The sequence below is a fragment of the Girardinichthys multiradiatus genome, chromosome Y, assembly GCF_021462225.1.
Source record: "Girardinichthys multiradiatus isolate DD_20200921_A chromosome Y, DD_fGirMul_XY1, whole genome shotgun sequence".
Lineage (NCBI taxonomy): Eukaryota > Metazoa > Chordata > Actinopteri > Cyprinodontiformes > Goodeidae > Girardinichthys > Girardinichthys multiradiatus.
The window spans coordinates 6,835,560-6,861,942 of record NC_061818.1 but is presented as its reverse complement, the minus strand read 5'-3'; the positions used below and the strand labels follow the sequence as shown (position 1 = coordinate 6,861,942).

General features: G+C 38.9%; 2 protein-coding genes across 3 annotated transcripts in view; both read left to right on the top strand.

Annotated features, from left to right (window-relative positions):
• LOC124864746 (ras-related protein Rab-37-like) overlaps positions 1–13,986 on the top strand; it is a 29,382-nt gene extending 15,396 nt beyond the window's left edge. For both annotated transcript variants that reach the window (XM_047359647.1, XM_047359646.1), the window contains one exon: positions 10,675–13,986. In XM_047359647.1, the coding sequence (XP_047215603.1) occupies positions 10,675–10,780 (106 nt within the window). In that variant the 3' untranslated portion in view covers positions 10,781–13,986. The remainder of the gene's footprint in view (positions 1–10,674) is intronic.
• A 3,614-nt stretch (positions 13,987–17,600) lies between these two features.
• LOC124864728 (Na(+)/H(+) exchange regulatory cofactor NHE-RF1-like) overlaps positions 17,601–26,383 on the top strand; it is a 36,564-nt gene continuing 27,781 nt past the window's right edge. The window contains exon 1 of the mRNA XM_047359603.1: positions 17,601–18,598. Within this exon, the coding sequence (XP_047215559.1) occupies positions 17,984–18,598 (615 nt within the window). The 5' untranslated portion in view covers positions 17,601–17,983. The remainder of the gene's footprint in view (positions 18,599–26,383) is intronic.

Sequence of the window (26,383 nt, the reverse complement as noted above, 5' to 3'; positions counted from 1 at the left end):
TCCCGTTTTGCAGGGAAATCCGTCTTGCATCTGTGGGCATCGGGTCTAGGACTTTCCTCATTATGACTCTGTCTGACTACTGACTAACCTTTCTTGGCTCTTTTCCTTCAAAATCCTGTCATTCTGAGTTGGTTACTGGCACTGTTTTCTTTGGCTTCTTGTTCAAATTGGAAGGTAAGGTCTCTTACTTTACTTTGTGTGGGGTCATGCTCCCTGTGGCTTGGGGTGTTGGCCATCCATTGGAGGTTTCCCTTATGGCACTCGAGGGCTGCTGATAAGAGGACTTCCTGCCCGGTAGTCGCTTGCAGTTCTTGTCTGGCCTGAGCAATCCGTTGATGGATTTCACTCGTCGGCCTTGTGATGAATGGGGTAATAGTTGGTCCTTGGCTGGGTTCAGCTCCTCTTGGGTCTTGCTCTTGTTCTGACTCGTTGCCCTCTTCTTCACTCTCTGTTTCTTTCATTAAATCATAAGTTGGTATCTCTGAGTCAGCTCTGTGGTCTTTTCTATGATCCGGTCTGCCATACTCATTACACTCCTCAAGCAAACTCTCTTTGTCATCATATTGGATGGCTCGGAGCTTTTCTTTGAACTGGGTCATCTTTCTGGTCTCTTTTTCATACTCTTTCAACCTTGCCGTGGCTCTAGTGTTGGGGTTTGTGAGGTACCCGTTCAGTCCAGACTCACTGGAAACCATCTTTACGATTGGGTCATATTTTTCGGATGGACTGTGCAGTAACACCGGTTTCCCCAGTCCCCAAAGTTCAAGGAACCCTGTCCACCATCGTAACCATCGATTAATGTCTTCCTTCCTCTGGACTGCTCTGGGGCATGGTATCACAACCAGTCTAAATCCATGTTTTATCTCTGAACAATAGTATGCTTCATCTCTTTGTAGGTGGTATGCTAGCTGACTCTCTAGTTCTTCTTTCGATTGCTCTTTGTTGAAACTGAAGAACATTTTCTTTACCGATGAAGCCCATGTTAAATATCCGTCCCCACCTAACAGCAACTCGGTAGGTAAGCGGTGTAGCTGTAACGGTGTTGATGTCGGTTGACGGGAGAGGTCCTTCAGCTCCCCGCTCCATCCATTCCTGCGTTTCAGTCTCTTTGTCCATCGATATGTTTTTGTCGTCTCGAGTTGTCCGTCTCCAAAGCCTCTCGAGGATCCTTCGAGTAGGGATGGATTAAGACTATTTGGCTACTAGCTTTACTGTCTGGGTCTGGTCAGTCTACCCTCAATAAAGCCCTATCCTTACCTGCATGCTATGCAGTTACTGCGAGGGTTGTGACTGACGGCCTTATCAGTCACAGACAACCTTACTCCCTTTCAGGCTGTCAGTCCGGGGTGCTCAGGCAGAGACGTCCTTCTGCTGAGCATCCTTCTTCTGGGGCCCCGTTATCTCTGTCAGCGTCCCTGTTTGGGCGGCACCTTTTGTTGTCCGATGAGCTAACCCCTCCCTCCTACTTCCCTATGTCTAAAGGGATTGCTCAAACCAGCTCTCCATCCAACGGGTCCGGACTTCCCTAAACCTGAAAGATCTTACTAAGCAGGTTTACTGAAAGTTCCGTTTAAGCTGGTGTCGGGAAATGACTCGCCTAGCCTCTGACAGCCTTCAACTGGAGGTCTGGACGACTGAGTAGCCTATCGCAGTCATTCACACTTTCAACAGTCACTTTTGTTCACGGCTGCTCATTCCCTAATTTTACAACTGGCTCTTGGTATATGGGCTAGGTTAATTTTATTGGCTTGGCACGAGCCCCAAGGGCCCTGTTTTAACAAACTTGACTAAGGGAACCTATAAAAACCTCCTAAAATATCTTAGAACCAGGCAACAAGACTTTTTACCACCAATGAAAAACCAAAAAATATGGTGACTCAAATAACTCAATGTCCACGATTTAACTAGAATTTTATATGCTTTCTTTAATTAGTAACGCTTTTGCAGGGGTCAGTAACAGCTTAAATTCGGCAACACAAAATAATTTCAATAATAGAAATGAATCAATCCACTCAACCTGTCTTTCCCTGATGCTGAAACTAGTGAGTTTGGAGAGGCTTTGAAGACGGAGGCTCATCCATGCACCTGATGGAGAAGATTCTTCTGGTAACAACGAGTGGTTTCTTGAAGGGAATACGACTTAATCTTCAGTTTTCTTCCTTTAAGTGGCAGGCACTGATGCTCCAGGCTTCGATGGTTAAACAGGATCTTTGTTGTCATATGTCTTCGAAGACAGTAGTTTCCAGAGGCTAAAGAGTTGAAGGAAACCCGGAGACATAAATGAGGTTGATTGAGGACTTCCAGAAGCCTGAAACCTAGAGCAATCAGCTGTTCACCGATCAAGTTCACTTCTGTTGTCTTTATAAAAAGGCTTTAGATGAAATCAGAGTCTTAATCTTGAGGCACAGTCCTTTCTGGGCCCACGGATTGATCCTCTTTTTAATGCAGTCGATCAGTTGGGCTGTGTCTTTGTTCCTTTTCCATCTAAGCTTCTTTTCTCCGTCCGATCTTGTTCGCTGGTCTTCTGCGAGGAAACAACCCGTTCCCTCCTTTAGCATTGCTTTTATGGTGCTTGATGCTTTCACCAGTCAGCCCCTTATTAGGCTTCTCAGTTATTGCGCAACCTATTCAGCTCAGCTTCTTGGTCATTGCTCAATACTTTAGTCATGGTCATTGTGACCTACTGATGCTGTTTCTCGGCCTTGGAGATGCTGGTAATAGCCACGCAGCTGGCTGTAGTCGCATCCTCCCTTCCTCCCATTAGCCTTCAAAAGGTTCGATGTCAGCATGCAGCTGGCTCTCGTCACTCCTAGTCATTTTACAGTTCTCTCCCTAATCTGCTCAGTTTTAAACTTTACACAGTATTACACATTCCATTCTGCAGCTTTCAACATTTACTTTAAAACACAGTTGCAAAACCATCACTTCATTCTTTTTATTCATGCTTTATAAATGATTATCTCTTTCATGATTGAGAATGTCAAACCTTAATGTTTTTTTACTTTAATTCTCAGTTCTTACCCACATTTCACTCATATATCTTTTTACTTAATGATCAAAAATTACTGATTGCATTTAATACTTGTAAAAAAATGGAAAAGATCGCTGATTGCATTTAATACTTGGAAATCATTCTACATCATTGGATATTTGTTGTTTATACTTATGCAAAAGATAATAACTATTGCATGGATTACACATAAGGATATTTATTGTAACTTTTATGGAGTTAACTGTGAGCAGTTACTAAATGTTGCATGGATTACATGGAAAGATCTCACCTTATTTTGACAATTGCTAAAGATTTCCTATTGGTTTTAGGCCTGTACTTTGACTAGGCCATTCTAATGACGGGGAAGTATCTAAAATATGGTGGATGCCAGCTCTTGACAACTGGAAAACCAACCATGGCTGTGTGTTTAGAGTTGTCCTGCTAGAAGGTGAATCTCCACCTCAGTCACAAGTCTTTTGCAGCCTCTAATAGTGTTTTTCTTCTAGGATTGCCCTAAATTTAGCTCCATCCACCTTCAGCTCTGACCAGCTTCCCTATCCCTGCTGAAGAAAAGCTTCCTCACAGTTAAACATGGTGGTGGCAGCATCATGGTGTGTTCGAGATCTGTTCAGTGTTTCCTACCGCACATGGCGTTTTGCATATCTGAGCATTACGACGGAGTATTAGTATAATGTCGGAATATTACAAGAATAAAGTCTGAATTTTTATTAGAACTCTTACAAAAAAGCGCAGCCTTTCATGCATTAAATTGAGGAATGTTGAGCATTTTGTGAAGTTATGCTTTAGTATCAGTTTCACAAAGGACATTATTTTTCTTTTAGCACATCAGCATCAAGTTATTACCAGTATCAGGACTTTGAAATGATTGTGCATATGTCATAGGACTTGGAAGAAATTGCTTGTTTTGTGGAAAAGGAGTTGTCATCACTTTTTTCTCGTAACGTTCCGACCTTATTCTCATAAAATTACAATATTATCACAATATTACCACTTTATTCTTGTAATATTACGACTTTATTCTCGTAATATTATGACTTTAGTCTTGTAATATTACCACTTTATTCTCGTAATTAAAAAGACTGGCTCTAATATTCCGTTGTAGAACAGCATCTTCTTCCACATGTTTGGTGTGTTGCTTACAAGACTTGTGGTAAACTGCAACTCAGGGCGTTCTTCATACCCCTCTTCTATAAAGGCCAGTTTTGCAGAGCGCACAACCAATAGTTGTCTTGTCAATTGATTCTCCCAACTGAGCTGTGGATCTCTGCAGCTCCTCCAGATTGTCTATTGGCCTCTTGGCTTCTTCTCTGACCAATGCTCTCCTTGTGCAGCCTGACAGTTTAGGTGGATTGCCATGTCTTGATAGCTTCAGAGTTGTGCTGTACTATTTTTATGTCCAAATAACTGGAGCAGAGCCTCGTGAGATGTTGAAAGCTTCTCCACAACTGCATCCCTGCTTTGTCTGCTTTGTTCCTTGATGTCATTTGTTCTCTAATGTTCTCTAAAAAACCTCTGACGACTTCACAGAACAGTTCTATTCATACTGAGATTAATATACACACAGGTGGACTCTACTTTCTAATTAGGTGACGTCTGTAGGAAATGTGTTGCACTAGATTTTATTTGGAAGTATCAGAGTAACGGAGGCTGAATACAAGTGATCATCAAGCTTTTTTTTATTTGAAAAAAAAATCTATATCATCAAATCCTGACAAAATACGTTAAAGTCTATGCTCGTAACATGACAAAATGTGAAAGTTCAAGGGTTGTGGATACTTTCCCAAGACAGTGAATATACTGAAACCTGCATGAACCATTTCAGTATTTTGAGCTTTGATGGTTCATCTGTCAGATCTGCCAACACAGGCTTTTTCTTTCTTCCTCGAGGCTCAACTTTGATTGCCTAAACCCTCATTACTTGTTTACCGGTTTTCTCCCAACTGTTCAGATTTTTATAAAACCTGAAAATACCTTGTGAGAAAGAAAATGCTGAAATCCTTCATTTTTAAGATATAATTAGATAATCAGGCATAGGCTTTATGGTGCATCCTACACTAAATTTGAAGCAACTTTAAATTAGGTAATTTAATTTCTTCCTCTGAAAGGTATTACCAAATTAAATACTTCTCACTTCAAAACCCCAGTTAGCTTTTACCAACAGAATAACCTGCAGTAAAAAAGTTAATCTACCCATTTATTTCACTAAATTCTGCACCTTTCACTGCTTATAAAAGAAAAGTGAAAATTTAATTTATGGAGAATCATTCTTAATTTGGGTCAGACGACTATGTTTCATATTAGGGAGTTTTTTTTTTTTTTTTATCTTCTTCATGCTTGCAGTTAATCGTTTCTGAGTTAACCTTGCTGTTCCTCTCAGGGATTTTTATTGTTGTAATTTGTGCACGGATACTGTCTCGTCTCTGATTCCAGCGTCTAATCCAAAGTAATGGTTATTAGCTAATTTGGTGTCTGCAGCTGTTGTCTCTTTTTAATGGTATTGCTTGTGTTGGAGACACCTGGTGTCAGACATTTACAGTGTAATTTATTTTCCTTGTGTGGATGCCTTTCAAGCTGAAGGGCAAAAAACATTTTTTATGTATTTATATATCTTTTTTACAGCTCAGGTTCCACTCACTACCATATGACAGCATGTTCAGTTTTGTGAGCAATCATTTACACCAATAAAAGCATTAGATTTATGGTGAATTTCAGTCAGTGCTGCAGGTTTCTTGCTTCTCGAAAACAATATAAACATCTAAAAACAAAGATGGTGAGTCAATATGTTTGCAAGATTTTTTTTAAGTACATACATTAAGAAATGTATTTACATTTTATGTTAGATGCTTTCCATCTAAAGAAAATGCTTTCAAAGCCCTAATGAATCCCATCTACTAACCCAATTCCAATGAAGTCGGGACGTTGTGTGAAACGTAAACAGAAACAGATTACAATGATTTGCCAATCCTGTTCAACCTGTATGTTATTGAATACTCTACAAGGACAAGATATTTAATGTTCAACCTGATAAACTTCATTGTTTTTTAGCAAATATTCACTCAATTTGAATTTGATGCCTGCAACACATTTCAAAAATCTGGGACAGGGGCATGTTTACCACAGTGTTACATCACTTTTCCTTTTAACAACAATCAGTAAGCGTTTGGGAACTGAGGACACCAATGCCCCTTTTCCACTTTGCATCAGTCCATGAGCTCGGCCCCAGAGATGCTGGCAACGTTTCTCGGTGCTTTTGGCTTTTGCTTTGCATGGTAGAGTTTTAACTTGCAGTTGTAAATGTAGCAATGAACTTTATTAACTTACAATGGTTTTCTGAAGTGTTCTTGAGCCCATGTGATAATATCTGTTACAGAATGATGTTGATTGTTTGTGCAGTGCCTCCTGTGGGATCGAAGGTCACAGGCATTCAATGCTGGTTTTCGGCCTCGCTGCTTAGATGCAGAGATTTCTCCAGATTCTTTTGATGACATCATGGACTGTAGATGATAAAATTCCTAAATTCCTTGCAATTGTATGTTGAGAAACGTTCTTAAACGGCTGGCGTATTTGCCCTTGCAGTTGTTCACAAAGTAGTAAACTTGGCCCCATCCTTTCTTGTGATCGACTGAGTCTTCCAGGGATGCTCCTGTTATACCAAATCATTCCAAAGGGGTTTTTAAGCATTCCTCAACTTTCCCGGTCTTTTGTTGCCCCTGTCCCAGCTTTTTTTTAACATGCTGCAAGCATCAAATTTAAAATGAGTGAATATAAAAAGAAAATGATAAAGTTTATCCGTTTGAACATTAAATATCTTGTCTTTATAATATATTCAACTGCGCATAGGTTGAATACATTTTATTTACGTTTTACACAACGTCCTAACTTCATTGGAATTGGGGTTGTAGAGTGACTGTCAAACCAGAAAGTTCTTCAGAAACACTAGTTTAAAGAGGACAACCTGTTTTTGTCTGAATTCAAAAGCTGATAATGAAACATTATCCAAGCATTTATGTCTTCAAAAAATACTGTTGGTTCAATTTAACCAACATTCATTCATAAATAAATATAGTTGAGTATCATCAACATAATGGATATGCATCTCATGCTGTCTAAGAATTTTAAATGAACCCATATAGAAATTATAGGCAATTGGCCCAAGCACCAAGTCTTGCCCTACTCCATAACTACAGAGCTATAAAAAAGTATTTGCCCCCTTACAACTCTTTTCTGCTGCTTATTTGTTACAGTTCAAATCTTTAAACAAATTTTAATATTAGCCAAAGATAACCTGGGTAGATACAAATGATTATTTAATTTATCAAGGGAAAAAAACTGTCCAAACCATCATGAGCTATGAGAAAAAGTAATTGCTTCCAGACCTAACTGGTTGTGCCACAGCTGCTATTAAGCATTTGTGATAACTGGCAAATAGTATTTTAAATAGATGTAGAGGAGTTTTGTTTAACTCTTCTTTGCAGAATTGTTTTTAATTGCGCCACACTGGTGGGGTTTCAAGTATCAAAAGTCTTTTTAAGGTCTTGTCACATCTCTATAAGAGTTAAGTCTGGACTTTGACTGGGACAGAAAGCAGATCTAGCATGGTTCCCTTAATTAAGGCAAGTCATCCAGGTCCAGAAGCAGTACAGCAGAACCAGACCATTACACTGTTAGCCTTACCCCACATGTAATGAGATACACACCTTCTGCATAAATTACACTTTTGCTTCGTCAGTTCAAATATTTTCCTAAAAGTTTCCTAAAAGACCATCAAGATGGTTTTTTTTATAAAATTTGGTGACTGTTGGGAATATGTCAAGGTGAAAACTACTGCTGAGCAAAAATAACACAAAGGTTGGAGACAGGCCTTTTTGTTGTTTTTTGTCAACAGTGGTTTCACCTTAGAACTGTCCCATGGATGCCATTTTTGCTAAGTCTCTTTATTATTGAGGCAACTGAGACCTGCTGTGTTTAGATGTTGTTCTAGGCTCTTTTGATGCACTTTCTGTTCCATTTCTTCTCCATTTGTGGATAATAGCTCTCACAGCTGTTCACTGGAGTCTTAAAGCCTTAGAAATGGCTTTGTAATCTTATCCAGACTGGCAGATGTCAGAGACTTTCTCATTCATTCTTGCATTTCTTTAGATTTTGGTATGATGTGTTGCTTTTTGGGATGTTTTATCCTAATTTATGTTTCAGACAGGTTCTGTTTAAATGATTTCTTAAAAAGCAGCTATCAGATCAGGGTGAAATGAATCACTCAAAAAAAAGGGGTTAATCCAAGGTAATTCATGATTTAGAAAGGGGGCAACTATATGTTTACATAGGGTAAGACTGCTTTGGGTAGGTTTTATTCCTTTATAAATTAAATCATTATTTAAAAACTGTACTTTATATTTACTCAAGTTACAATTTTCTGATATTAAAAAGTTGTTGAGAATCGTTTGCATGTAAGTGTGACTACAAACGCAAAAAGAGAAGAAATCTTTAAGAAGCAGATGTTTTATCACATCACTGTTACTCTGATGTGTAAGTCAAGACCAAACTGGAATCTATCAAGTATGATTTAAACCAGCCTAGTCCAGTTTTCTTGATCCATGGAACATGTTCCAGCCTCTATAAAAGAATATTGTGTTTGACGGTATCAAATATAGTATTGAAGTATCACAAGGCAAGTATGGACACAAGTCCCAAATCTGAGATCAGGGCAGAAATTGTACACCTGGTTTTCAGACAGTCGCATATAAACTGTAATCAGCGGATTCCTGCCTATCTTTTGTTTTTTTGTCAATTGCATGTCATGTCTGAAACAATAAGGTCCAATATGAAATACAGTATTGCTGATCACTTGCAAGAACAACCTACAAACATACAGTCGAATAAAGAAACATCCAGTTAAAACCATACTATACTATATAAAAGACAAACCCCTTTTCCACACGGACTGACAATAAATCAGACTTAATATTTCTTGCTTTCGGTTAGTTAGGACTAAAATAATATTTTTTTTAAGTATAACAGATTAAAGACTTTTGTCAAATTCAGAGGTTCACATATACTAAGATTACTACACCTTTAAACAATTTTTGAAAGACCAGGTGATGATGTCATGGCTATGTTAGCTCTTGATACATTAATTCACAACATCTAAGATACACAGAGGCAAAGGTGTGGATGTGTCTTTAGGTAACACTTCAAACACAGTTCTTCCGTTTGTGGCATTATGGAAAAATATAAACAAGTCAGGAAAAATTGGAAAGAACATGATGCCAAAAATATTGAAGCAACATCTCAAGACATCAGCCAAGAATTTAAAGTTGTGCATAAAACCCAAGCATGCTGCCAAATTACTTGCAAAGTGGCTGGCATTTTGGTGTGGCCACCACAAAGCCCTGATCTCGATTTTCTCTCAGGGAAAATTTGTGGGGAGGGCTGAAAAGTTATTTGAGAAGGTGGCCTACAAACCAGATTCAGCCCCTAGTTCTGTCTGGAAGAATGGGCCAAAATCCCAGCAAAGCATTGTAGAGAGATATCCAAAATGTTTGACATATGCCATATAGTATAAAAAGGCAATGCTACCACATGCTAATTACATGTATGTACACTTCTGAGTGTAACTTGACAAAACTGGTTGAAAAATGTAAAAAGAAATTATCTCTCATTATTGTGGCATTTAGAAAACAAATAATTTAAGCAACCCCGATTTTATGTCAGTGAGAAACAAAATGGTTTGCGTGTTTTTTAAACAGTGTTCGTGCCGGGGTTGGAAATATATTTTACAGCTTTATTTATGCAAATAGAGTCAATGATATGGTATTAATCTGCGTCTTCGCCAGAGTCTCTGATGAAGAACATGTCAAGAAGTAGCATCAAAATTGTAGTTTTTCTTCACCACTGAAGGCCAAAAAACTATTCAGTTTGTCACCGTTTTATTACAGGTTTGCTGACCTTCAGCTGAGAGACGTTTGATTCAGCTGCATATTACTGGAAGATGAGCTGAGAAAGCCTCTGTCACTGGTCACCATGTAGAGCAAAATTAAAATGGAAAAGACAGAAGGATGGAGTAGAGTAGTAAAAAAAACAGACTGCCCTTAAAAGAGAGATATAGTATGAATCAAAACAAATCTTTTCTAAGGTCTTACTGATGAAAAGATACCAGCAGATCAAAACCTTGGTCTCCATAGATACTGCATAAGGAGGACTTATTTCACAAAATCTAACATACAAGCTCTATTTCTTGCAATACCTAATCCCAATAATATAATATGCCAGACATAAAGTCTGTGTTTTAAACTGAGTTGAAAGGAGAGTTGTTTGGTGACAGCATTTGGTTTGGCAACAGAGACGAGAATTTTTCCACATCCAGAACATCTTCCCTCAATTGAGCTTCGTTTGATTAATATTCAGCAGAGTTCACTAGAAATAAAAAATCCACCTTTGGGCTTAAGTATAGACGATTTGTTGGTTTCAAGCATAAGCTGTGATAAATGACATTCCACCAGAGGCATTTTGATAAAATCTCAATGTCTCTGCTTTTCTTTCTCCCTCCTCCTTTTTCATATTCTTGATTTGTTCTCCCTCTCTGTGCTCCATCCCACACATCCACTTCTCTGCTTCTAACTTCCTCTCTCTGCCTCCCTCTCTCTCCTTCTCCTTTTCTCTGTCAGGGAGCTGAAGCACAGAGCGACACAGCAGCCAAATGAGCCCAAGTTCAAGATTCACGACTACATTGATTCTCAGAAGCACAAGTCTGGCTGCTGCAGCCTCGGGTAGCAGATGTTGGAACGCCACGCAGAGAGACGGATGCAAGATAAAGAAAGATGGAGGGAGGAAGGGTGGGATTGAAGATGGGGTTGAGGTAAAAGAATAAAGAAAAATGTCTCTCTTATGAAAAGCCAATCCAAGCAACCATACCCCCTTGAGAGGCAGATGCTCTCGACTTCTGTGCGGAGCTAATGGCTGAGTGAAAGCAAATCTGGACTTACTGCCCTTGCTGAAATGTGAATTTAAATAGTTTGTGTAATGTGTAGAAACGTTCGTGATCTTTGTGGTGACAGTTGTATCAGAGTACACGTCAAGACTTACAGTCTGAAATTCTATACCCGTCTGCAGGGACTCCCTTGATAAGCGGCAGGTTTTCATGGACCACCCAAATGACTCTTTATGTGGATATAGCATTTCTTTTTTGCCATCAGAGTTTGCTTCATTCCAGTTTTACCAGGCTGTTAACTGAGCCCCCTCCTCCTGCCTTTGCAGTCTTTATCTTCAGTCAAGAGCTCACAGTCAGATTGTAGCTAAATGGCCCCGTCTGTTCACATCTGTACTGCTGTTAGATAGAACAAAGACAATATTTTGAGGGCAATACCAACCTCGTGTCTGTCATTACGTTCATATCAAGAGACTGTAGATGTACAGTTCCAGTTAGTTAGTTTACATACACTCATCATGGGTGTTAATGTCACAATAATTTAGGCTTTTAATCTTATTTTTGACAGTTCTATTCTATGTGGGCTGCATTAACAACATTAAACTTCAATGTTTTTTCCAAAAAAAGAACTGGATGCACAATTTTTCATTTATTAGGCTTTTCTCTTATTCACAGGGGGTCAAATTAGTCCGTTAACACTGATCATAGATGGTGTGAAACTTTTAGCCTACAGTAAGTTTGCACAATGAAAGTTGTTCTGTATTTTGGATGTCCTTTAGCTATAAAGGAACTGGTTCAATTGCTATTGTTTACTGGAAGATGCTCATGATTTTAGTTGTGTAATATCCTTTAGCAAGTTGCAGAGGAACCACAATTTTTTTTTGCCATCAACAAGCTTCTTGCATAATTCTGGCTTATTTTTAAATTCTCTTCATATCAGAACTATAACAGTTCATTTAAATTGGTTTCCTAGGGAAGACCCAGCTTAGAGACATAAACTGTAAATGTCCAGTAGCCTTAAGCTCTGGGCTTTGGAGAGGTTATTCAAGAAGATTATTAATAGCTGGCTTTGTCCATCCAAAGCTGGTTTTATTGTGAGCTTCGGATCATTGTCCCGTTGGAACACCAAACCGGTCCCAAGATTCAACGATCTAGTTGTTGATTTTCAAATGAAGTTAAGGAATTTATAGGTAGTCCTTCGTAATTATTCCCTGCACCTTGAGCAATCAGCCAGTACAATGCCAAAACTGTCCTTCAGCATGATCCTGCCATCAACATGCTTGGCAGTTTGTGCAGTGTTCTTAGGCTTGAAAGCTTCACCTTGGCTCCTCTAAACTCACTTCTTGTTATTGTGGCTAAGGATGCTTTCACAATGGGAAAGACCAAGGAACTCGGTTTGATTAGGCGGGGAATGCCGCCTTATGAAATTTCACCCCTTCATTTGGTTTGGTTTACTTTCCCACTAAGCTTTTGACCAAACTGCCTGGACAATATATGCAGTTACAACATTTAGATGTTTGAGGCGCTATCACAACAAGCTGCTCAGTATAAGCTGCAGGCAAGGACTAATGTTGAGCAAGTTATTGCAAGAATTTAAAAGTTTTGTAATTGCATAAATAGCCAAAAATCATATGTAACTTCCTCCCTATTGTTCACTTCCTCCCCTTGGTTCACTGGATAGTCTGGTTGCATTCTCACTGTGAGCAAACATTTTTAGGTATCATGGTTCACCTAGTAGCTCCACAACAGAGTTTCAATGAGCTTTCACCTCTACCCATTCACACCAGACTATCCAAGGGAAAAAAAAACTCTGGTTCGTGTTAAGAGTACCAAACAATGATGGTGTGAAAGTGCCTGATACAGGTCAACATTTGTCCCAATCTGAACATAAAACCTGTCCCCAGGCATTTGGCTTGTCCATGTTGGCAGCTGCGAATTTCAGTTGAACTTGAATGTGTGGATATTAAAGCACATCTGTCTTTCTTGGTTGACACCCTCTCAGTCCATGGCGATGTAAGAATTTATCCACTTTGTACAATGTACCAGTGCCACTGACAGCAAAAAGGGCCCCCAGCATGATCCTCCCACCACCATGCTTGACTGCTGGTACAGTGCTCTTAGGTCTGAAAGCCTTGTGAAGAGTGACAATGGTATTCTAAAATTTTCTAGTTCATGATAACCTCAACCCTCGGTGATCCTTGGGTTGTTCATGAACATCCTAACAATTTCCTTTTATCTGAAGGGGGCTGTTTGGGTCAAGTCATTAAAACTTCTACATAATTTGTGTTCCAACAGGACAATGATCCCAAACACCTATCAAAACTGGGTTTGGAATGGATAAACAGACTATCATTAAGCTTCTGGGATGACTGAGAATTCAACTCTATAATAAATGTTCTGACTGTGATTGAAAGCTGGGCCTTTTTCAGTAGCCCAGCCAATTTAAATGAACTCTACCTATTCTGCCTCAAAGAGTGTTCAAATATTGCCAGGCCCTTGTTGATGACTACAAAAGGGGTGAAGTTTCTTTACAACTTGCTAAAAGGGAGTTTTCTCCAAATGTCAGTGGGTGGGGGTGTATGTTTATATTTGAGCCTTTTCATATAACTTTAGCCATATGTGGATTAGAAAAAATGCACAACAAATTAAAATTTCTTGTTTATAAGAATCTTTGAAGTTTTTTGTTGCACCATCAGTCAATTCAGGGAGAAGAACAGTTCAAATAAATCATTAAAAGTGCAAGTTTACTGAGACAATCATGCCTGTGAGTATGCAAACGTCTAACTGGCTAACACACACAAAAAACCGTATTTTTACTCACTCAGATTTTCCACTGCCCCAAGCATTGTTGTCTCTTCTAATGATGGATGTTGTTGTTGAGACTGTGCCAAGCTCTAGTTGTTCATGCACCGCATTGTGTATTACTTTGTACACTGTTCATTATGAATGTTTGGTTGTCTCTCCCTCTATGGAGGCGTCACAGTGATCACAAAGTGCCATTAAAGTGCTTTGTTATCATACACAAGATATAAAAAGCATATTTTGTAATGTATGTGATGTTGCCTTATTGAAGTCGGTCTTGTCTGTGGTGCTGTGTGTGTGTGTGTGTGTGTGTTGGTCAAACAGCCGGAGTCCATCCTGTATAACAGGGTGTGCTGAGGTTAATGAGCCACAGTGTGGCAGCAGCTCCCTGTTTATTCTCCTCTGTGTATAAATGCAATAAGTACACCTTTACTACTGCAGGACAGATGGCAATTAAGTGTTGATTCTATAATTAATAGTAATCAAACAGGCAACTCTTTAAAAGGATGAATAATTTCTTTTTAATTGTGGTGTGTTTGCTAATGGTGTGTTGCAGTGAGGTGGATTAGTGTGTTTTTTTAAGTAACAGTGGGTGATGTAACACGTGTGATTCTCTGTATGCTGTTACACCTATACTCGCCCCCTCACATCCATCTATAGCATGAGTCACACTGCAGATGCAGAAATTAGTTTATGGACTTTTTTTGTTCTTTGATTTGAAAAGAAAATCAGTTTGAAGTACTTTCTATGGTAAGCTGATAGGCAAAAAAAAAATAATAATAATAATCTGAAAGGAAAAAGAGTTGGGATATCTCCCGAAATGACATGTTTGTTCATGCTCACTCTGATATGATGGGACATTTCTGAAGGATTAATTAATTGATGGCACCAATGCCACTTGAGCAAAACATATTCTGACCACAAGCACCCAAACTTTTATCCAAGGTTTTTAAAAACCATTTGGCCAAATGGAGGCCTGAAATCAGAACTGGTCAGTAAAAAAACAAACTCATTTAAATATAGCATGACTGATGATCCAGGATTAAAATATTAGAAATCGGCAAAGACTTGAGAGATTAATCATCTTTTATCTGATCATGCACTGAATGCCAGGTTTTCAGCCAATAACGTTTTGAACATCATGTTACCGGTGCTGACCTACTGTTTTATGCCCATCAAACTGTTTTCCAGGGTAGATTCAGTGACAGGTTGGTATTGACAAAGTGCCCAAAGATGCCATTCAAAACAGTTTCATTGTTAAACTGTTTCTGTAAACACACTGAGTCATCCATTAGGTTAATGGTGTTTTGTTATGCTTCATAAAAATAGATAAGCATTTTATGGCTTGACAAAAAAATAAAAATAAACAAACAAAAAAAACAGAAAACGTCTAAAGAAAGGGTTTTGGTTAGGACCACATGAAACTATTAATACAACACATCTAAAAGGCTGTTAGAAAGTACTACGGAGCAAAATCTGAAGAAATGAGGGAGAACTTAAGACTTTTACACAGGACTCTACATGGAGTGTAATCAGTCAGGATGTGTTGAGTAAATAACTTGCATGATAGATAGATAGATAGATAGATAGATAGATAGATAGATAGATACTCTCTCCATAGCTGAATGTTTTTAATAAATGCCACCTAAGAAGAGTAAAAACTGCAATGTTTTCTGGTAAAACCTTGACCAAATTACAAATAAGTTTATATTTTTGTAAATGGGGCGGAAAAGGAAGGGCTGGCCCAGGGTATGAGGGACCAAAATGACAAAATGAAAAATAAATATGTAAATAAATAAATACACATATAAATAAATAAATACACATATAAATAAATAAATAAATAAATAAATAAATACACATATAAATGTATAAATAAATAAATATAAGAAGAAATAAATACACATATAAATATATAAATGCATAAATGAAGAAATATAAAAATAAATAAATACACATATAAATGTATGTAACTATTTATTCATTTATTTTCTCCTTTTTGTGCATTTATACATTTATGTATTTATTCATTCATTTATTTATACATTTTTTCATTTATACATTTATTTATTCATACATTCATTTATTTATACTTTTATTTATTTATTCCTACATTTATTTCTGTATTTCTACATTTCCACATTTAATTATTTTTGCTTTTCTGTCTCCGTATGTTAATGAGGTGGGTGGTTCTAACATTTGTCTTCAGCACCATTGGTTAGAATTGTGTGTATGAACCCGATCCTGCTGCTACTGCCTGGACTCCGGTACCGAAGTTCTTTTGGTAGACACAACGGAGGGTTCTCTTACAGCCATTGCCATTGATTTAAGGTCATTGGCAAATGATATTGACCAAAATGACTACCTCCATTTTCGTTTTGCATGGGTCATGGAGGATTTCAATCAGCTCCAAGCTGAGATGGATGTGGAGGTTGACTCCACTATATTGGACAGTCTGGAGGAAGTTGGTCGCCAACTTACTTCGGTAAAGTTAGAAAGATATTCACAGATTCGGCTTTTCCGGATCAATAACTCATCAGCGGAACATTGCCTCTACAAAACCAACACCTCTCTGCAACCACAGCAAGGCAGACAGTGAGCATCAATCGTATTTTCCTCAAAACGAGCCTAACACAGCGCTGGGAGACTTGCATTGGCCTCTATGCAGAGCTCGCTGCTCCTCAAATGCGCAGGGACCATCTGCAAATTGCAACACCAGAAAAATATGATGGAGAAATATTCAATAAAATCACCAAGGAGAGGTGTATTGTCATTAAAATCATTGTATGTGTATGTGATGTCACGTTTTTCATACTACATTTCTTGGATTGGAAATTAATACTTAAAACAATTTGAATTTCCCAAAGACTATAGCTTAAATAGCCAAATATTCAATACAATATGCATAAAATGGTCAATAACTTCACTATAGCATGTTGTAGTGCCAAAAAACTGTTGGTTTTGTAGAGGCAATGTTCCGCTGATGAATTATTGATCCGGAAAAGCCAAATCTGTGAATATCTTTCTAACTTTACCGAAGTAAGTTGACGACCAACTTCCTCCACTGTCCAATATAGTGGAGTCAACCTCCACATCCATCTCAGCTTGGAGCTGATTGAAATCCTCCATGACCCGTGCAAAACGAAAATGGAGGTAGTCATTTTGGTCAATATCATTTGCCAATGACCTTAAATCATTGGCAATGGCTGTAAGAGAACCCTCCGTTGTGTCTACCAAAAGAACTTCGGTACCGGAATCTAGGCAGTAGCAGCAGGATCGGGTTCATACACACAATTCTAACCAATGGTGCTGAGGACAAATGTTAGAACCACCCACCTCATTAACATACGGAGACAGAAAAGCAAAAATAAATAAATGTGGAAATGTAGAAATACAGAAATAAATGTAGGAATAAATAAATAAAAGTATAAATAATGAATGTATAAATGAAAAAATGTATAAATAAATGAATGAATAAATACATAAATGTTTAAATGCACAAAAAGGAGAAAATAAATGAATAAATAGATAAATACATTTATATGTGCATTTATTCATTTTTATATTTATTCATTTATGCATTTATATATTTATATGGGTATTTAATTCTTCTTATATCTATTTATTTATACATTTATATGTGTATTTATTCATGTATTTATACATTTATATGTGTATTTATTCATGTATTTATACATTTATATGTGTATTTATTTATTTACATGTGTATTTATTTATTTACATATTTATTTTTCATTTTGTCATTTTTGGTCCCTCATACCAGGGAGCCGTTCATGCAAGAACAGTTAGTGTTCCTGGATAGCCTCCGTTTGTAGTCACTCATCCCCCTTTGCATAAACCAGCAGCTGGGCTGTTCCGTGAACGCACCTCCCTCTTCCTGAGCGGCTTTTCCACTTCTGCAGCAGCACCGAAACGCCTTTACAGCTGAGTGGGTTTAATCAGGCTCAGATCCGATTGGCAGACCCAGGTCAGGACCCACCAGAGCACAGTTAGGATTAAACCAGGCGAACTCGCAATAACTTGTGTGAAAGTGAGGAGAAGAGAGTGGGACACTCTGCAGCGCGGACTTATCTCCCCAACAGGACGGGGGCTGGATGTTTTTTAAGGGATACCACTCATTCTAACATAAACATACCCTCCCCAGCAGCATCCTGAGAAGTCTCAGTCACTTCCACTGTGAGGGAGCAACAGGTTGAGCAGCACTGTGAAGGAGAGAGAAGCTCACCATGCCGAGCAAAAGCCAGTATCTGCGCCCCCGGCTTTGCACGCTGCACAAGGGGGATAACGGCTACGGTTTCCACCTCCACGGGGAGAAGGGCAAGACGGGCCAGTTCATCCGGCTGGTGGAGCCCGACAGCCCCGCCGAGACCTCGGGGCTGCGCGCCGGAGACCGGCTGGTGTTCGTCAACGGCGAGGACGTGGAGAGCGAGAGCCACCAGCAGGTCGTGTCCCGGATACGAGCAACCGTGGGCCCGCTGGAGCTCATCGTGGTGGACCCGGAGACGGAGCAGCTTCTGAAGAAGCACAACTTAAAGTGTCTAAAGGAGTACGTCTCCGAGGGGCTCCCCGTACCTCTGGAAGAGGAGGAGGTGGAGGAAATGGTGGAGGTGGAAGATGAGAAAGTGGCAGAGGAGGAGGTGGTGGTGGTGAAGGAGGACACGGAGGCAGACGGGACAGAAAACGGGGATGTGAAGGTGACAGAGATGGAAGATGAAGAGGAGGTGGCAGAGCAGGAGCAAGAGGAGACACCCAGGGAGCCCACTCCGGCCCCTGTGTTACCGGATAGGAACGGAGAGGTCCATGGACAGGTGGAGAAGAAGCTGAGGATCAGCTCCGAGAAGGTGAGTGAAAAACAGGAACGTTCCTGCATCATTTCACAACATCCACCTGTCGGATGCTTTAATAGGGTCCCAACACACCTGATTCTAATGACTTGATTATTATCAAGCTTTGATGGCAGCTGACAGGTTGGTCCTTTCATTCAGAGTCAGGTGGGGTGGAGAGTTTTGGATGGGGGGGCTTCTCAAAGAAAGGGTACTTTGTGTCAGAAATAGAGTTACTGACCTAGCTGTGCCCCCACCACCCATGCTTCTCAAACTTATCTCAATATAAGGTGGTCCCAATGCCAAAAAAAAAAAAAAAAAACGTACAGATTTCTTATTTTTGTTTTTAGAAATAAAGGGCTCATAAATTCTATATTGCTTTTTAAATAATTTTTTTTCAGACTAGAAGAGTCCAATTCAGACCTAACCTGAACTGGCTTCGTATTTTAGATTTTGAATAAGAGATGATCAAATAGGGGAAAAAAACAAATAATGAACAATAACAAAAACAAAGCAGTTATCAACTTTAGCGCCATTAGCTAACTGTGGTGGACCCAGAAATAAACAATTAGAAAGTCATTTCTGACAAGATGTATAATTAGTTTTTTTTTTTTTGAATGCTTATGGCGACCCCCAGAATGTTGCACCCTGAGCGGTTAGCCATAATGCTCATATGTAAGCCAACCACTGCTCTCAAATAACTGATTTCTCCTGATCCATCTCAACGAGCACATACCTGAAAACTTAAGACTGGATTCTGACACATCTATATTTAATTATTAAGCCAGATGAAAAGGTTGAAGAAAAAACAAGCAGAGGAAAGTCAGGGAGAAAAAAAAAAAGGTTGCTCCTGCGTTAGATGCCATCGACTTTCACTTCCATTTCTGCACCGTCCACCACAAACAGGAGGGAATAATTTGGTTCCATTTATTTAATATTCACGAAATGAATCCCCTTACGTGATTTTGTGTCACGCTTTCATTTTTGCCTGTTGGACGTTATGGGGAAAAATTCTTCCTCAGCCACTTGTTGCTGTCTGCTTTTATTTTCTCTTGCCACGCTGTTCTAGCTGTGTGTGTGTCTGTGTGTGTGTGTGTGTGTGTGAGAGGGAGGCTGTGTTTCACTCAAAGCACTGGAGAAGACGCTCCAGTCGAGGACAGCTGTGCCCCCTCGTTGAGCCTTGGTTGTTTATCCCCGAGGCAGTTTCTGTCTGTGTCCAACACTCATCCTCAGTTCATGATGGGAAAAAGGGCAGAAAAATGCAGAATAAAACCTGTTATAGCTTCTTTTATTGCATGTTGTACAAACTGAATTACAGTCAGTTTCCACTGTGCTGTAGGAGCCTGGCAAGAGATAGAAAACATAAGAGTTAAGAGGAATCAGTCTGTTCAATGTAAAATCAATCATTACATTAACTAAACTGGATCCATAAGAGTTTTCTTATGGGTTGATTCCAAAGCCAATTTTTGAAAAGTAGGACAGCTCACAGCTGATAAGCTGGTTTATTTTTTGCCTGATAACGTTCTCAACATATTTTTTTCATAATCATTATAATCTACTAGATTTTGATAGAGAAATCATGTTCACGTGACTTATTGACTCACCGTCTTTTAATTGCTTGTTTTTAAGAAATAAAAAAATGTGGCAAGATCTGCTATTTGCCTCATTTGTTTAATTTATCTCTCAGTATCAAACAAGTGCTGCATTGATATCTTGGTTAAATATAAACTTTTTCTTAGTTTTCAGTTGTTTTCTTCCTCTTTCCTGTTTAGACAGTTGACAAATCAGTGTAGGGAAAAATGTAAATCTGGAGATGAACGGTTCTGCAGCTTTTATTGTAGAATATGCCATGTTCACATACTTTTTCTCCTGCCAAACACTTAAAACTTAAAAATATGTGAGACACAGAAGCCCCTGTCTTGTAAGTTTAAACCCTTTATGTTGATTGAATGAATCTGAAAAGTGAGAGCCAATGCTGCTTTACATCCATCTTAATTCATAACAATATGACTGCTTTGGGTTCTCAAGTGCAGGCAGTCCCATTTAGATTAATGTTTCTGGTATTTAAGAGATTTTTTTTCTTTCCTTCTCACATGAAAATAGCAGCTGCCCACGTTTGTTTGTGCTCTGTACTTGAGCATTGCTGGGTTATGTTGTTTGTCCTAGGAATACACAGCAATTGTTCTTGTGTTTACTCTCGATACTCGCCACAGATGGCCTAATGGAGCTGTGGTAGTTCACTTAAGTCTGGCATGCAACCCGAGGGGAAGCGGTGTCGAGGCAAACAATAGCCCTCCCCAACAAAGTCAGTTTTAAGTGTTGGGGTTTTGATTCAGCAGCTTCCCAAAATGCATTACCATAGCAGAAAAAATAGAAGATTCTGAGTAATTCATGCTGAGCAGCCATCCCCGTTGGGAATTCTCTTTGCACTAAGAAAGATTTCCCAAGGTGAGAAAGCAAACTGGAGACATCAGAGCACATCGGGGTGAAAATTGGACTCTTCTAAGAGACTCTTTTAAGCTATGTCTTTGTTTTGCAGTGCCACCTCGGGGCGTATGTTGCATTACTTAAACTGTTTCTGGAATTTTCTTCCTGCATCCTGGTTCAACAGTCGAATTGTACTTGTCTGGTCTCACCTTTGCGCCTGAACTTCAAATGTGGTCTTTGGAAGATGAGGAGGCTAAGCTTGTTGTTGCTATGGCAACACTGATGGTGTATATATGTGTGTGTGTGTGTGTGTGTGTGTGTGTGTGTGTGTGTGTGTGTGTGTATATGTGGGTGCGTGCTTGCAGGCCTTGTGAATTGTGCGTGAGGATGGAGGTAGGTGGAAGTGAGAACGTGTAAGAGAAGGGAGGTGTAAAAATGGATGAGCAGTGATTAAGGGTCAAAAACGTTTTGTTTGCCCCGGGAGAGCAGAATCCGCTATCGTCACTGCAGAACGGAAAAACAGACCAAAACACATCAGTCGTTCCAAAGGTCATTGCTCTGTTTACCAGGCTGTAAAATTTTTACTCTGTCATTGTGCAAGAAAGTGCCTGGAGGATGTAGCCTCCACTGTAAGCCCATTAATAAAAACATTGGAACTAGGAGTAAAATGCATGGAAATTTAGAATGCAGTAGTTTAATTATGTAGTCAATCAAAGCTAATACTTAGATTTTACAACAGCAATTTAGCTAAATGTTTAAAATTCAAAAGTTATTTAAGAAAGCTTATGCAGTAACAGCACGTCGGTAAATGACTGGATATTAAAAAATAAAGCGCCCAGATTGTATAACAGAGGTAATCTGAGCAGGAGGTAATTGTTAGAGAAATTTGTACATAAACAGTCTAGAATTTAGTGATTTGAAGAATATGGTGATATTCTTCAAGTCTATGTCTTGATATCTTAAAGTAATAGCTTACTCTTTTATTTTAAGTTGGGTTCTGTGGAGTATTTATTAGCAGTCAGTGTCTGACCTGCAGTAAATAGTTCTCAAGGTCGTATCATTTTGGAGAAACATAAACAATGTTGCACTCTGATAAGTCTCTCTTCAGTTCAAACGTTTCGTTTTTGTTTGAACTAAGTTTTTTATGGGGTACTGCATAGCTCAGCGGGTGAAGCAGGTGCACCATGTACTGGTCATTAAGGTTGTCAAAAAAAGGTAATCAACCCCATATAAAACAAAACTAATCTTGTTATAAATTAAAAAGCAACATTTGACGGACAAGTCCCTCAAGAGACCCAAAAATTTTACTCATATCAAGATTTTTACCTTGAAATGAAAATACATATTTAGATGTTATCTAAATTTTTAATAATCGAGGTAATAATGACAGACCGAATTGTGCAAATGATATAGGTAACTTTCACATCCTTTAATGCCCTTTAAATGCTTAGGGTTTGGAGCAACATTGTGACTTCTTCCGACATCATGCCTGTAGAGTTAAAGAATAAAGAAACACCTTTATCTTTAAAAGAGCTTAAATATTAAAAAGACACGTATTCAGAATTGCCAACACTGCCATTAAAATGCCCCAGGTCAGCCTTTTTTTTTTCAAATAGCTCTGTTGGTTTCATATTAAACACAATCCTTATTTTTTTTTTAAAACATTCTCAATTTGCACATCACTTTGACTATTTTTGACTAATTCTTGTATAAGATATGATCATTTTAATTTTCAGTTTAGTATAGTTTTTTTATTGATAAATGCAGCTGCACAAAAACAGTGGGAGTAAATTTGGGTGGTTATATAACCTGGACCTGATAAGCCAGTTGTTTTAAAATGTAACCAGCACCTAGCAGGACAAGAGAAATGATTAACTACATAATTTTCAACAAAAAGCCGAAATTATAGGGTTTATGATTGTTGATCCATGTGAAAATCTTCTCTTAGGTAAGCAAACGTGTTTTCTTTTAATCATTAATCAAAGTCTTTGCAGATAAATAATCATCCAAATGCATAAAACTTTAAATTGTATATTTGTAGCAAATTGTTCTTGTGTTTCCAATAAAAACAGTGTATACGATTTAGATTGCAGTAAGAGGGTGTGATATGTTTTTTTGTAAGCTCTGCTCTTCACCGCTGGCTGCTTTCATAAGCTTGTCTTTAAACAGTAATTACAGAAGAGGAAGAGTACTTGTGTCAGATGAAATTGGCTGTGCCCAGATGAAATCTCAAATGCAGTGAGGCGTTTCTAAGTTTATATCTGTGTGTTAGTGTATGTGTGGGTGTGTGTGTGTGTGTGTGTGTGTGTGTATGTGTGTGCAACTCATACATACCACACGCATTGCTGAGGGGATTTAGTAAAACACGAGGTAGACTTTTTGTTGAAATGCCCTGGGTTTGTCATTTCTTCTCTCTAATCTAATTCCTATAAAAGCTGCTTATTAAAGATGTTGGAACCAACGTGTCTCCAGTCATGACTGACATTAATGTACTCCTTGCTCTGCCTGTCAATTTAGGAGAATGACCGTGCGTTGGTTACGTTTGCAGATGCATTGTATCCATGTTCAGATGATGGATTGAACGATTGTTCAACCTGTGAGATGTTCAAAGCTTGGGATTTTAACCTAACCCTGCTTTAAACGTCTCCACAACTTTATTCTTGGCATGTCTGCTGTGTTACTTGGCCTTTATGATGTTCACAAATGTTTTCTAACAAACTTCTGAGGCTTTATAGTTATACTGAGAATAAATTACAAGTGGACATGTGTACAAATTTTTTACGATTGATTTTTGAAGGCAAGTGCTTGGAATTAAAAAAAAAGGTTCAATGATTCAATAATAGTTTCAGCAATTTCTCAAGTTACTGATATTGAAAGGCACACATTAAGGATTAGCTGGTTGACAAGATTGATAATAGAACAGACGTCAGCTTTGAGAAATTTATTTGCATTAGACGGAGAAATGGGCACACCTACAGTAACTATTTCAGCCAGGATGGTCAGTGGGAGGTTCAGACCTCAGGACGTTAGTGCTGGTTTCCTGTCATTGTTGTTGGCGGAGGATTCTCCCACATCCTTCAGCTTGATCCCTTTCTGATCCATCTCTCAAGGGCAAACAATTGATTCTCAGTTGTGGCTAAAAGTAAACAATTTGTCCAGCCGATGGTTTTGCTATTCTGACTCTGGTTACTATTAAAGTTACTGTGACAAAGCCAGGTTATTATCCCTTGTTTGTATAGTGAAGTGCCGTCTGACAGGATCAGATGTACTGCATGATTCATTCTGACCACCTGCAGATTCTCACTTGGACATGAGTTGCGTTTATATTTGTTCTGTGTGGGTGTTTCACAGTGATGTGTATGCACATATTGGTGTGGCCATGTTTGTATGTGCAAGTGCATTTGGGAGCAAATTCTATCTTGTTTATAAGACTTGCACTGTGGTAGAGTTTTGTGCAGTTCTGATTGCAACATGTTTCCCTTACGAGACACCAGAGGTATAGCTTGATATGTACCTCTAGTCTACAAAAAGCTTAATCAATTCTTCTGTTTATTAACACAAGCTAGATAAAGAAATACACCAAATGCACATATACAGCACTTCTATAATACTGCTATTAGGACCAGATCAGAAATCATGTAATGCTTACCCTCATAGTAGATGTGTCCTTGGTTGTGTAACAAATTCAAAGAAAATGTATGATCTGTTTAAGTTATTGTATTTACCGTACTTTCCGCACTATAAGGCGCACCGGATTATAAGGCGCACCTTCAATGAATGGCCTATTTTAGAACTGTTTTCATATATAGGGCGCACCGGATTATAAGGCGCATAGAATAGAAGCTACTGCAGTCAAACGTTTGACTGGGGTTGCGTTATGCATCCACTAGATGGAGCTGTGCTAAAGAGAATGTCAAGAAAACAGTCAGATAAGTCAGTCAGTCAAACTTTATTAATACACTACAAACCAGCATTCTGATAACTCCATTCACTCTCATGGTAAGGTCTCCTCTACATAGAATTCTATTGAATAGAGCCAACCGCACGTTAGGAAAGCATTGGAGTCTATGAAGTGGAAGTTGAAATCAAACGTTAGTTAAAACGTGAAAGGGAACTTTTCCCTGATTCAGTAAACACGTAAAAGAAACAGTTTGATGCACTAAATCAAACGTTAGTACTGTTAACCTTTCCTGTTTCTGTCCCCTGACCGTAGTCTGATGACACAGGGGAGACACTTTCTCCAGGGCCGAAGTTACTAGTTTCCTCGGGGTTAACTCCCTCACTTATACGTTGCTGAGTTGAGCATGAAGAAACAGCATCAAAACACTGAGTTGTTGACGAGATTCGGGGTTCTTTTTAATGACTTTGCAGCACGTAAAAACACAGGGCTTACAGACTCATACACCGCTGCTCCGGTCGCCGTCTCTACCCACCCCACACACACAATAATATCGACGTCACTCCTTCACTCTTGATTCTCAGCTACGGCAGCACACAGCGCCACCTCTGTCCGGAGGAGTAATGTCAACATATTCCATACACACACACGAAACATACACCCCACACACTGAGCTTCTAATCACATATAGTTCAGGCAATTCCTGCAACAGTACATTCAAACGTTATACACACACAAGTGGTGTTGGACTAGGAGTAAGCACAGTACAGGTGTTTACCGCTATTACTTCGGCGACACCCCTGACTACGGTAGCCGTAATGCTGCAAGCGGTGCGGCTTTGTAGTTTACCAGTCGTACTGAAACATTTTGACAGAGCGCCGTGTACAACCAGTATGGATCAACCAATTAACCAATTGATCCATATATAAGGCGCTCCGGATTACAAGGCGCACTGTCATTTTGTGAAAAAATTAAAGGTTTTTAAGTGCGCCTTATAGTGCGGAAAATACGGTAGTTTGAAAGCAGACAAAATGTTAAATAAATAAATAAAACAAAAAGTCTGAATACATTCCAGCTCCAGTAATAGTTCTCCACATGCAGAGAGGCAGTTTTTTTTATTTAAGTAGGTCACTTTTGCTGCATTCTGTTCAGCCTTTCTGTTTTCTTCTAAAGTCTTGCTCTTTCTCACTTTCTCGCAGCCTGAATAAAAAGCTGATGTGTCTGTGCATGTTGTAGAAAATACTCTCTTCTTAAAAACTGATGTTAAATGGGTTCTTAAATGTCTTTACTTCCTCATGATACTGAGAATGGCCCATTTAAGAGTTCTTCTGTCAGTAACAGCGTCAGCACCAAAAATTGTTGTTACCTCAATCTGGTAGCGCTTATACATGAGGATTGCCTAAAGAAAGATTTCGATTACAATTACGTCTTTCCTGTTGCTGCCTTGACTTAAAAACTTAAAAGCTGACATGTGCCTT